The 13874-nt window shown below is 31.6% G+C and overlaps 1 protein-coding gene across 1 annotated transcript; it reads right to left on the bottom strand.

Moving 5' to 3' along the window:
• Window positions 1–2557: 2557 nt before the first annotated feature.
• Window positions 2558–4418, bottom strand: LOC125823450 (polygalacturonase-like). The gene is made up of 4 exons (XM_049502832.1): window positions 3926–4418; window positions 3337–3626; window positions 3012–3240; window positions 2558–2918 (listed from the first exon to the last, which is right to left on the bottom strand). Exons 1-4 carry the CDS (start codon window positions 4361–4363, stop codon window positions 2700–2702), a joined length of 1176 nt encoding a protein of 391 aa, XP_049358789.1. The 5' UTR covers window positions 4364–4418; the 3' UTR covers window positions 2558–2699.
• Window positions 4419–13874: the final 9456 nt, after the last annotated feature.

Genomic DNA, 13874 nt, shown 5'->3' on the forward strand with positions numbered 1-13874 from the left:
GAAATATTTGAGAGGAACAATTAGTTATGGTATCATGTATAGTAGATTTCCTTCTACAGTAGAAGGTATTGTGATGCAACCTGGATCTATGATTCAGATGAGACAAAATTCACTAGTGGATATGTGTTCACCTTAGGCGATGGTGCAATATCCTGAAAATCAGCTAAACATACGATCATTGCTAGATCGACTATGGAGTTCGAGTTTGTAGCTCTGAAGCTAGTTGGTTTTAAGGCTGAGTGGCTAAGAAATTTCTTATCGAATATCTCTTTAATAAAAGGATGAATTGCCTCATGTATACACTGTGATTGTGAAGCCGCAATTACTATTGAGAAGAATAAATCTTATAATTGTAAAAGCAGACACATGACATTGATGCATGATGTCGTTAAGTAGCTGCTAAGTGATAAAATAATTGCAATTGATTATGTGAAGTCAGAATTGAATTCGGTCGATTCACTGACTAAACCCATGGGAAGAAAATTAATTCTTCAAACCATAATCAGGGGCAACTTAACATAATTCGAGGCCTAAAGCGAAATTTTAATTAGAGACCTAAATTTAAATAAATTTTATTTGTATTTATTTATTTTTCTAAATTTTTAGATGTAAATTATTCCTTAATATTTTTTTTATAAATGATTTTTTCAAATACTTTTTTTAATTATTATTTTTAAGCAAGACTTTATCAATTCAACATTGAAAAACATCATTTTATTGAGACAATTATTATATGAATCAATAATATAGTTCTATAAGTAATAAATTATAAATTTTAAATAAAGATGAGAGTTAGAATCATAGAATCTGATTCAAAAAGTTGATAACTTGGTATACCCTACTTTAATATGAAAAGTTACTAAGAAATAAAAAAATATTTGTAATTTACTTTGTTCAAAACATTTCGGCTATTGATTCATATTTTTGGCAGAATATTACTCTAACTATCAAAGATTTGAAGAAATAGAGTACAAAAGGAGTTAAAAAGGATAAATAATGTGAGTGTTAGCGAAATATATATATATATATATTTTTTTTTTTTTTTATTATAATGAATTAATTTTTTTCATGAAAAAATTAAACATGATTTTTTTTAATAGAAATTTTTTGGGGGCCTCAGACATTGGTCTAAAAATTCATATGCAAGAGTCGGCCCTGACCTTAATAGAGATGGGTTTAAGGCCAATGTGATTGTCAATAGAGATGGTAATCCAACCTATAACAAGTCAATATTGACACTGCAAACTAACTGAAAGTGCTTGAACTGCTACTAAAAATGAGGGATGAGTAATTTACTCTTAATGAATTCATAGTCCGTAATTAAGAATGGTGTATTTAAAGCAGTATACACTTAGCTTGATGAATTCACATTTATGAGAAGTGAAGTACTGTGGCCGCTCCTATGAGACTTTGGCCTAGTCTCTAAAGCTCTCATGAATTTCAGGCACGCGCATGGCCTATTGGCGCAATACCGTGTTGAACAATAAAATTATTGAGGTCAAAATGTGATTGATAAAGTCTCTGATTTACAATAAGAATTATTGGTTCATAGAAATATTATATTTCACCAATAATTCTGTAAATTAAATTTTATTGATCTAAGTTTGGTTTATAGTCCGAAAGGCATCAAACCTATTACATTTTGTCCATGAGATTTCAAGAAGTTATATTCTTTTTTCTATAAATTCTTTTGAAATATGTGGGAGATTGTAAGTAAATATTCATTTCAAATGAATGTATTTTTAAAGTATATTTAGAAAGCCAAAATAGTTAGTGTATCGAAGAAGAATCATTTTACTTAGAGAAGTAGTATTTGAAAGAATAGTGCTGGCACAATTAAAATAAAATGGCTTCTTGCATGAAGATTTGTTATCCAAGTGTCCATCCACATGTCTTCTTTTGATAGGTTTCCTCTTTCTATACATAGCTTTCAATTCCTTCTTTCAAAGTAAGATTAAGCACAACAAATTCTCTCCACTTGCACTTGCACTTGCACTTCCTCTGGCCTCTCTCTTTTATCTTTCTGTTTTAAGTCAATTAATTATTTTGACTTTGTTATTTTATTTCTCTAGTAATAACTTGCTGATGTTAATTAATTTGTTGATTCATGTATCATTTATTTAAATATGAAAGACTTGTTTAATCCTGGAAAATATTTCATATCGTTGAAATAGTTTCTTAAGATAGTGCCTAACACGACTCAAGTATTAATCTTCTGCACTAATATTTAAATATCACCCTGGTAATATTTATCTAATTTTTAGTATTACTATTTTACTAAATAATAAGTTATATTATTATTGTGTTATTTTCATTGTTCCCCAAACAAATGATTCCCACAAAATTTCTAACGTCTATTTAAAAATGTTACAATTGAAGAAGTTAATTATGTATTATACTACTATATATATATATATATCTTTTTAATCCTTGATTTGCACCCACAAGATTTTTCCACCAAACACAACTTCATAATTAAAAATAATTGCACTTGTGAACTTACATTTTGTATTAATATAAATATATCTTTTTAATCCTTGATTTGCACCCACAAGATTTTTCCACCAAACACAACTTCTAATTAAAAATAATTGCACTTGTGAACTTACATTTTGTATTAATATAAATATAATATGGTGATCTAGCTTGCTTATAACCAAATATCAAACCATTGGTTTAATCAATATTTTCTAATTAACCTACAAGCAACTATTTGGTTTTTCAAAACCAGAAGCTCTTCCTCCAGCATTAGCACAAGAAGCTTCAGCTGGTTGATTTTTATAGCTAAGATTTACATCTTCTAGTGATATCCCACTGCATGGATATTTCTTGCTACAATCAAATTTCACTGCAACTTCCGTCGCTGATGTTCCACGTATGTCTCGATACTTTATGTCACTGATTTTTACACCCGAGCCCTAAATATATTTTGCGAAAACAAAAAATAATATACGTAAGAAATCGTCTATATATAGTTGTTAGAACAAACAATATATTAATTAATCACTTACTTGATGAGGACAATTTTCATTGTTGGGACAGTAATTTTGATCAATAATGATAGGGTTTTGAACGTTGGTCATAACAATATGTTGGAAAAGAATATCTTTGACGAATCCATTGCTTGTTCTTGCCCATGTTTTTACTCTCAATCCATTTTGTGTTCCTGTGAACGTTACGGTTTTAACCGTAACGTTTTGTACTCCAGGTTCTTGTACTTCCCAGCCTAAACTCCCAATGCTGCACCATGATGGTACGTAATTATTAGGTGAAGAAAATAAACAAGTACCAAATATCGTTCATATAAATTGAGACAGACAAAGTTATGATTGAAACCTTATTCCATGACCGGGTCCACATGCTATGTTTTCGATCCATAAGTTAGAGGTGCCAGGGCCAATTGAGATACAATCATCTCCAGTACCAATACGTGAGTTCATTATCGTAACTCTAGATGAATATTGGACGTGAATACCATCAGTGTTTGGACTGTTTCCTGGAGCGGATACCTTTACTCTTTGTAGCTTCACATTATCACAATTATCTACCAAAATGTGGAACATTTGGCTGTTTTGTGATGTTAATCCAATGATATTTATGTTGCTTGAGTTGGAAAATGTAAGTCCCTGACAAATGCATATTGTTATATTATTTTTTCGCGAATAAAATACACTACTTCCTCCGTCTCATTTTATGTGAGGTAGTTTGACTCGATACGGAGTTTAAGAAAGAAAGGAAGACTTTTAAAACTTGTGGTCCAAAATGAATGATATAAATTTGTGTGGCTGTAAATCATTTCATTAAGGGTAAAATAGACATTTTATAGTTAAATTGCTACTTAATATAGAAATGTGTCATTCTTTTTAGGACTGACTAAAAAGGAAATTAAGTCACATAAATTGGGACAGAGTTTGATGAAACGTACCATTGTTCCTTGAGGACAATTGTTGCTAGACGTTTTGCAAGCCCAAAGACTAGTAGCTTGTCCATCTAAGGTTCCTCCATAGATGGAAACTCCGTTAACTTGTTCAAATTTGATCCAATTTTCTTCGTTCCTATTGATATTATAATCCGATGGAGCTAGTATAGTGCCATCGATACGTAAGGTAATAGACTTACTCTTGCATTTTTGGCCTTGGAAATATGCATTTTTAAGCAAGTAACTTCCTTGTGGTACGTAAATGGTGGATGGGCTAGTAGATGCACATGCTGCATCCCATGCACTCATAAAGGCTTTCGATGAGTCGATTTTGCCATTCGATTTTGCTCCATAGTTTTTGATGTTATATATAGCAATGGAAGAGTTGAAGAGCAAGAAGAAGATTGTGAAAAAAAGTGGGAGATTTTTTACTAAGAACCTCATTTTCAGCTTGTTTGTTATTTATTCAATAAGTCACAAGGTTGATCAAATATTAATTGGAGGGAGTGGATGTGGAATTGAAGATGGATTTGAAAGGAATTTATAGACTTTGTGTTAGTGATCACCCTCCATTATCATGGGTTGGATTTGTTTTTTAAAAAAAATACCCCATCCGTTTTTTATGTGACACCTTTTGACTTGACACAATATTTAAGAAAATAAAGAAGATTTTTGAAATTTGTGATCTAAAACAATCTTTAGATATTTGGGTGACAGAGTATCATTTCATTAAAAATAAAAGAGGAATTTTAAAGCTAAATTATTTTTAATTATAATAAGGGTCATTAAAAAGGAAATGACTTTATGTAAAATGGTAGAGTAGGAGAGAAAACTATGTTGATCCTTTAAGACGTTGACGTGAGTTAGGTTTTGGGCAACTATAGTTCGTTTTTGGTCGTGTTGAGGAAGACTTTTAATCTAAAATCTTTAACATTATTAAGTCGATAGCCAATTGGATTTCTACATGTTTAACGGAAAAAAGTTAGTTACATGAAGACTTTCTGACACACAGAATATATATCATTAATTATTAGAGAAATACATAAATATGATCTAATCTAGGCTCTAATTTTTGGTTTAAATAAATAGACAATTAAATTTGTATAAAGTTAAATAAGTAGATACACGTGTTCTACATAACATAATATTTGTATATGATATAAAACATTATTTTGAATGTATCTCATCACGTGAATTGTCAAGTAACACACATGTGTCTACTTATTCATAACTTTATACAAAATTTAAGTATTTTTTATGCACACTCAAAGTTAACAAATTTAAATGTCCATTAAAATCAAGTTAAAATGCACATTCATGTATTATGTCTTAAGTAGTTGTTACATAATTTTAGAAAAGTTGAATGCATTTAAAATTTATGGTTTAATATATGTCATATTATTTACTTTCTCTATTTCATATTTCTTTGACCTCAATACTAAAGATAATTGTTTTAATTTACTTGTCCAACTTATGAAATCAAAAGAATTTCATTATATTTTTTTTCTTTTTGCCCTTAGTATTAAATACTATATAAAGTAGTATAAGTCAAATTTAGAGTTCCAAAACTATATTAATAAGGTTAGTTTGGTAAAATACACTTCTAACTAAAGCTTTCTTAAAGGACGTTTCAGATCAATATGAATCGCATAATATGAAGCAAAGGGAGTATATGACTATTATGGACTTTTAAAATTTATGATATTAAATATATCATAATATTTGTATGGTTATAAAAGAATTCTATTAAAGGTAATATTAAAAGTGTAGTGTTGATTCAATAAACTTATGTTATTCTTGTAGGAGTGAAGTAAAGAAGAAAATGTATGAACTAAATTGAAACACACTAAAAATGTATATATCTATCAATTAACTATCAGAAGTTCAACAAACCTTCAACTACATGAAATTCAACAATACATGTGGATATCTTTTTCAACAAGTATTTCTTGAAATCATACTCACATTTTCAATTATAAGAAGTCGTTTATCCACTTCCTGCATTAGGTATTAGAAGTTGGTATCTCCTATTGAGCCGGTTTGGATTGATTTTTGATTCTTAACTGTTGATTTATAAGTAAAAAATTATAAATTAAAACTTCTAACTTATTATTTTTTGCTTATTTTTAATATTTTGACTCAAAATCAGTGTTTAAAAGCGCTTTCTAAATTTACGCAACTTAAAAACACATTAAATAAATCAATTCAAACAGATTCGAAATACTTTAATTTTTAATTAAACAAAAAATTTCCACCTAGTTTGATAGGAACGATATAATTGTGATATGAATATTTTTTGTTAAAAAGAAACCTTATAATCTTTTATTGTTGTCCTCTTTCAGAAAGTAGTTAAACTTACTTCCGGACTGGTAATGTGTCAATATCATAATCTAACTTTCTATAATGAAGTCAATGCTATAGAATATAATATATTCCTAAGGAGAAAGGGAAATAATTTTCATACATTAAATAAGTTTCCTCCAAGTTAATAAAAGTAGTGAAATCACCACCAAACAAATTGTCTAAAATTCAACCTAAAGATCAAGGTTTTTTTTGTTTTTTTTATTATTATTATTATCTATGGAAATCAGGAAAAATTGCAATTTTTATTTTTTAATTGTGATTGATATTAGAAATTATTAGAATGTTGATATTAAATTTGTGATATATACCAATTCGATCAACTTTGACAAAAAAAAAAAAGTGTTGCACCTCATTTTAAACTGGTCAAAATACCTCAATTTATGGCTATGCTTCCTTTGATTTTAGTTCATAATCATCACCTAATTTTAGAAAATATTGGGAAATGTATTTGTATTGATGATATGTCCTTCTGTTACTCTCCAAAATTTGTGAGATTTTAGGTAAGAGTTTTTCTTTATTACGAGAGGAAGTGTTAGGCATTTTTCAAAATTTATCGTGAGATAATCCTTAAATAAAGTAATCCAATACACAACAACACAATAACCAATTCAGTCTAATTCTATAAGCGAAGTGTAGGAGAATAGAGTGTATGCAAACTTTATGAGTACCAACTATTCTCGGATTGAGTAACGAACATCAAAATAGCTCAAAGAAACATACAAAAATAAAGAGGACATTGAAAATAATTGAAAATGCATAACACATTATTCAAACAGGATCAATAAGAATAAGCAACATGTGATAACCGAATAACTGCAAATCACAAGGAGTAATAAAGTTGTAAGACAGAAAACTTAGAGAAAAATGCCACTACTACTAGTATAAACATGGAAATATGTACAATGCATCAACTTATCACCAAGCCACGCTAAAAACCACATGATATTGCCAACAAATTTTACTAACAACTTAAATTTGTTAGTATTTTACTAACAAATTACCAACATATTTTTAACTGAATTATATTTTAAAACTTAATAACGAAATTCGAACAGATTATCAATCAAAATATTAATAAGTATTTTAGTTGGTATATACAGCGGAAAAAATGGCACCAAATTTAGCAACTTTCTATCAATGGATTACCAACTGAAATATTACTAATGCACTCCTTTTGTTAGTAATATTACCAACGAAGTATATATCGATTCGTAAATATGACAAAAAAATGTTTATATAATTTATTAACAGATTACCAACGAATTACTAACCAACCATTTACCAACGACAAGAGTTTGTTGCTAAATTTACCAACCAAATATAATTGTGTTGGTAAATTAGTAACGAAATGTAATTGTTGGTAAACTTGCCAACAAATATCCAATCAGTTGAAAATTTTGCCGACGAATAAAGATTATGGTTTGTAAATTACTAACATAATCAAAATAATTGGTAATATACCAACCGATCATTAATTCATTGGTAAAATTTACCAACATATTAATTTTTAGTTGATAATATTACATATGAATGTTGAGTTTGATATATAGTAAATGTCACGCCCCGAGCTACCCCCGAGACGCGGACACGGGACCTAGGACCACAAGTGATCCCAAGCTAACCTTGCTGGCATGATCATGAGCATACTAAAGATAATAAACTGATGCAGAAGCTAATTCATAAATAAATCTGAAAAGATGGGGAATACCCATATACTATAACTGAATATATCAAATCTGAGAGTTTAATACAAAAGAAATATCAAACTCAAAACACTAAGCTGAATCTAACTATGTCTGAATTAAGCCTCTAAACTGACTAGAAATGTTGGGACATGCCCTAACTAGATCTAGAAAAACTGAAACTAAAGACTAAAATCGATAAAGATAAACATGTCACTAGTCCTCGAAGAATGAGGACTCACCACTGATGCTGCTGAACTGAAGATCGGGAATCGATCTAAGCGTGATCTGGATGCTGAGAACCTGAACCTACATCACGAGAAGATGTAGCGCACGTATGCGTCAGTACTTGAAGGGTACTGAGCATGCAGGATAGAGTAAAGCTGAAATAACATATAACTGAACAAAGCAATAAAGCAATGAAATAATCTGAACATGATATAGATACTGAAAATACTGAATACTGAGCTAACTGATGCAATGACCAAATTTATAACATGCTGAGACTGAATACTGACTGTACTGAAATATGGTCAATGCAATAGAGTCTGACTGAACTGTGAGAGCTACTAATAACCGACATAAAATCACATGAGCTAAATGTGGAGTCCGATGTATACGCCCCATCGAGAGGACCCAATATACCCGGCCAAAGGTATAGAGGCATGACTAGCGTGAACACTAAACTGATGTTGCCCACAGAGGGGACTTACACCTACGTGGCTCGTAGTTCTGGGACTATATGGGTACGCTGAAACCCTAGTCCAACTCGGTATTATGCTACTCCCAATAGATTAAGTGGTTAACACATTATGACTGAGTTTCTGTAAATACTGGATAGCTCAAAACTGAACATGCAAACTGAGAATGCAACAATTAATCTGATAATGATGCATTCATAAACTGAGGCATGTATAATTGAATATATTATGATTGAATAACTCAAAATACTGACATGTAGATACTCATACTTGAAAACCCCCTTTTTTTTAAAAACAATTCAACATCATATTATACTATGATCATTGATGACTTGGGAAGTCATACTGCATAAACATTGATGGTATATCTAGATACCATACTATTCATACATTGATGACCTACTCAATTGTCATACTAATCATGTTTTAGAAGCTCTTTCTCAAAACTCATCTTAACTTTCTCAAAAACTCAGTTTAAAACTCAAGTGTTGTCTTAAAGAAAAGCTTCTCATGATTTATAACTCAAAATAGGGTTTATGCTGAAATATACTGATAATGTGGCATAAAACTGGAGCATGTATATCTGAATAACTGAAATATCTGACCTAGCATGTGTAATTCAAGAACTAATGAAATACATAGCTAGGGTTCTGAAATTTATGTAAGAAACTTAGCAATAACATGATAATCTGATTTGGAACATTTAAATAACTAATTTATGATGATCTGTTGCAATTCTAGAAACCCTAGGTCTGTTCATAATCATGGAATAAAGAATCTGACTGAATTCTAGGGACCTAATGGGCGAAAGGAACCCACTAGTGAAATCCCACATACCTGGTGACGAATTCCACGGAGAAATCTTTCGATTTTGGGGCTAGAACTGAAGAAACCTCGTTGCATTCTTGAACTAGGGTTCTTGACCTTTTTCTCCTCTCTTGCTTCTAATTTTTCTAAGTTTTTGATTAATGAATTGACTTGGTTAAGTTCTAGTTATGTTTCTAGGCTTAAACTGATTAAAACCTCATGATTTAGGGTTTAAATGACGTATCTAAGGGGTTAATCGAAATAGGAAAAAACCAAAAGACCCCTGAATTAACTGTTGTCGGAGTGACTGACGGAATGGACCTATGGTCCGTCAATCAATCGACGGTCCGTCGATTGGGTCCGTAGGTCGAGTCTGCCCGACAGGGCTTCACTAAAATGGGCATAACTGTTTACTCAGAGGTCAGAATTTAGTAAACTCGGTGGCGTTGGAAAGATAATTCAATTATCTATCTAACCATAGGTGATGGGACACATAATTAATTTTTTGCTAAGAGTTATGACCATCTGAAGTTGACCCATCAATATTTTTCAGCTAACTGGCTGCTGACCCTCATCTACGGTCAGACCTATGGACCGTGGATCGAATGACGGTCTGTGCTGGTCGATCGTAGTTTGTGTCAGAGGCTGGTTAAGGGAAGTCTCGATCCACGGACACAGACCACGACCGTGGTCTGATCTACGGACCGTGGGTCTGTCCGTGAGTCAGGACTTAGCCAAATTTTCTAACTGAGTTCTGGGGAAGTTTTCTGTCATGAACCACGGACCTGCAGGACGGACCGTGAGTCCATCTACGGTCCGTGGATGGTGTCCGTAAGTGCCACCTGTAACACCAGAAATCTGAATTCTCTATTTTTCGATACGGGGTGTTACAGTAAATTTTACTAACTAAGATTAAATTTATTGGTAAATTATTAAATTACTAACTAATATTTAAATGGTTGGTAAATTTACGAATTGAGAAGTTAAATTGTTTGGTAAATCGTCATCTAGTGTTGAAATAATAAGTAAATCTAATGATGTAATATTGAATCAATACTTTCCCCCGAATTTGGGCTTTACTGATATATTTAATGCTAGATATCAATTGGTATTTTTATAAGAATTCTAGCGTTTAGTAATAAATTTTTCTTTACTTACATATATTGTTACATTCACTAATAATGTTACTAATTTTGTCAATTCAAATTTAATTTATCATGACTTTTTCTTAATTTTTTTTGGAAAGAAAAAACGGGTGAAAATCATTCCCCCCTGAAGTTTGCTTTAAAAATCAAACTCCCCCTCCCCCAACTTTAAACAATAATTAACCCCCCCCCCTTTCCCCCTTTTTACCGAAATTCGGCCATTGACCTGCATCGTAAAAAATTTGACCGATGACAACAAGGGCAGATAGTAATTTTCACTATATTAACAATTAATGGGGTGCCCTAATAAATAAATGGGTGTTTCATCTTCTACAACGACAACTCTTCTCTTTGTTGTTCAGTTGAAGCACATAATCAATAAAAATCTATTCATTTTCACCCTCTCAAAATTAGGGTAAATTTTTATTTGAGATTATTTACTTTTGTACCAATTTATTTGCATATTGAACTTCTTTTTTAGTTATTAATTAATGGATTACCCTTTTTTCTTTGATATGTAGTCATTGATCATTGTTTTTTTTTTATTTCTTCAAACTGAATTTTAAGAGTGTGAAAGTGACATATTAATTAAGTGCATTTTAAAAAGAGTTTTGCAAATTTTCTGATATTGCATATTGTATATGATGCTTTCCTTTTCCCTAGACATGACCTTTTTTTTTTTTTTTTTTTTTGCTTTAAAATAGACCAAACTTACAATTAATCTATTTTATTATTTCAGGGATGTCATTCACCTTGTCAATACATTATCTTGATAAATTCTACCAAGTTTTAATGTGAATGAAAATTGCTATGGGATATTGAATTTGTTAGAAGATGCTCATAATATTGTAACAGGACGTCCTTCTACTTGGTTAGAAAAAACCACTAGCTTAGAAGCGGTTCATCAGAATACTGCTGGTACAATAAAAATGGATAATGATATAGATTTAAGAATATTGTTCAATACGTACAAGAATATGGAGAAGAGAGAGGTTCAAATAAATCTAAATATAATAGATGAAAATCCTGAAGAAGCAGAAGGTAAAAATTTTCAGTGGACTGACGATGAAGAAGATGGAAATATGGTTGATAATATGGAGGTTCACTCAGATGAACAAAATAATGACGATGCCTTTTCTGATTATGAATCTGATGAAAATGGAGTATTTGAATGTGTAAGTGATGATGACTAAGAAGTTGAGCATCCAATGGCAAAAGTAAGCGACAAAATGCAGGGTGACGTTTTCAAATTTATGTATGATGAGAAACTAAAAAACAGAGATTGTTGTACTTAAAGAGGGGCAAATGTTCAATAATGTGACTTAATTTGAAGCTTTAGTTTTCAGTTTATGCCATTAGGCATTTTACTTTTAAATTTTGGATAATTTGACTTCGGTCAATAGTTTTAATAAACATGATCGGATGAGAATTTTGTCAGCGCGGTTAGCTTCAAAAGGTCATTATTTATCCAATAGGATGATTGGTTTGGATTTTGAGGCTTTCATTTTCAATTTGTGCCATTAGGCGTTTTAACTTTTAACTTTTGGCCAAAATTTGACTTTGGTCAATATTTTTGGTAAACGTGCACGGATGGGAATTCTGTCAGCGTGGTTAGGTTTGAAAGGTTATTTTTTATCTAATATGATGGTTCGTTCGAGTTTTTGAGGCTTTCTTTTTCACTTTGTGCCGTTAGACATTTTAACTTTTAACTTTTAGCCAAAGTTTAATTTCAGTCAACATTTTGGTAAACATACTCAAATGAGAACTCCGCCAGTGAGATTAGCTCAGGAAGGTTGTTTTTGGTCTAATAGGATGATTGGTTCAGGTTTTGAAGCTTTCATTTTTAGTTTGTGCCGTTAGGCGTTTTGACCAAAATTTGACTTGGGTAAATTTTTTTGGTAAACATGCTCGGATGAGAATTTCGTCAGCGCGGTTAGCTTTGGAAGGTCATTTTTTATATAATAGGATGATTGGTTCGGACTTTGAGACTTTCATTTTCAGTGTGCCATTAGGCGTTTTAAGTTTTAACTTTTGGCCAAAATTTGACTTTGGTCAATTTTTTTAATAAATGTGCTCGGATGAGAATTCCGTTAGCGCGATTAGCTCCAGAAAGTCATTTTTGATCTAATATGATGGTTGGTTCTGATTTTGAGGCTTTCATTTTTAGTTTGTGCCCTTAGGCGTTTTAACTTTTAAGCTTTGACCAAGATTTGACTTTGATCAATATTTTTGGTAAACTTGCTCGTATGAGAATTTCGTTAGTGCGGTTAGTTTCGGAAGGTCATTTTGGATGTACTAGGATGCTTGGCACGGATTTTGAGGCTTTCATTTTCAGTTTCTGCCATTAGGCGTTTTAACTTTTTAGTTTTGACCAAAATTTGACTTTGGTTAATATTTTTGGTAAACATGCTTGGATGAGAATTTTTGGTAACTTATTTTCTTGTATAAACTGTACTTCTTCAGTAGCTCTTGTACCTGCTTAGATTAGTTTCTTGAGGGTATTTAGTTGGTCTCTTGTAAATATCTTGGAGGTTTTAATGTATTTAAAGACGTTTTCTATCCTCATACAGTCTTCTAGATAATCCATGATCACATGAGCTTAAAGGAGCTAAATAGTTAATTGAGAAAGCATAAGTCTACATGACAAATGCCTCAAACTATGTTGGCCCACATAAGTTAAGGATTGTACCGTTGGTTTGGGAGACTCCTTTCATGCCTCGGGTAAGTGGTAGTTATGGATTCACATGATATATACGCGCATGTCTCATACCCGACAAGCTATGAGATGGCTTAGCTGATTGGGCTGCGATTAGACTCCATGCACTCACATGGTGGGTTTTAATTTGGTTACACTATTAGACTCCCATAATGAACTAAAATATGATAAATGAGGTATACTTAAGGCATCCTGAACGACCTCATCTCTTAACCTTCATATGTTACGATTATGTCTACATTAGTTGCTTCAATTAATCTAATATGTACATTATGTTATATTCCTCCATTTTACATAAAATACTATTTCATATGTATTTACATCCCTTTTGTCAATGACGCTGCATCTTTTTATTGATGTAGACTCATGTACGCAGACACGTGATCAGGCCGCTCACTAGGTTCCATATCTTGTTATTAGTGAGCCTCTCTCTGTTTCTGGGGCATAGTCTACATATTTTAGGAATCTATGTTTTCTTTTAAGGTATACCGAGGGCCTTGTCCCGGTTACAGGCTTCATAGATAGACCAATAGTTGCGTT

Source organism: Solanum verrucosum, unplaced genomic scaffold (genome assembly GCF_900185275.1).
Source record: "Solanum verrucosum unplaced genomic scaffold, falcon-dt-bn FXZP01000012.1, whole genome shotgun sequence".
In the NCBI taxonomy this organism is placed as follows: Eukaryota; Viridiplantae; Streptophyta; class Magnoliopsida; order Solanales; family Solanaceae; genus Solanum; species Solanum verrucosum.

Bases quoted from the DNA above. Each gene is read 5' to 3' on its own strand.
- LOC125823450 (XM_049502832.1), bottom strand. From the start codon at position 4,363: ATGAGGTTCTTAGTAAAAAATCTCCCACTTTTTTTCACAATCTTCTTC. The intron at 3,627-3,925 runs GTACGTTTCATC...TGCATTTGTCAG, and splicing joins ATTGTCCTCAAGGAACAATG to GGACTTACATTTTCCAACTC. The intron at 3,241-3,336 runs GTTTCAATCATA...ATCATGGTGCAG, and splicing joins GGACCCGGTCATGGAATAAG to CATTGGGAGTTTAGGCTGGG.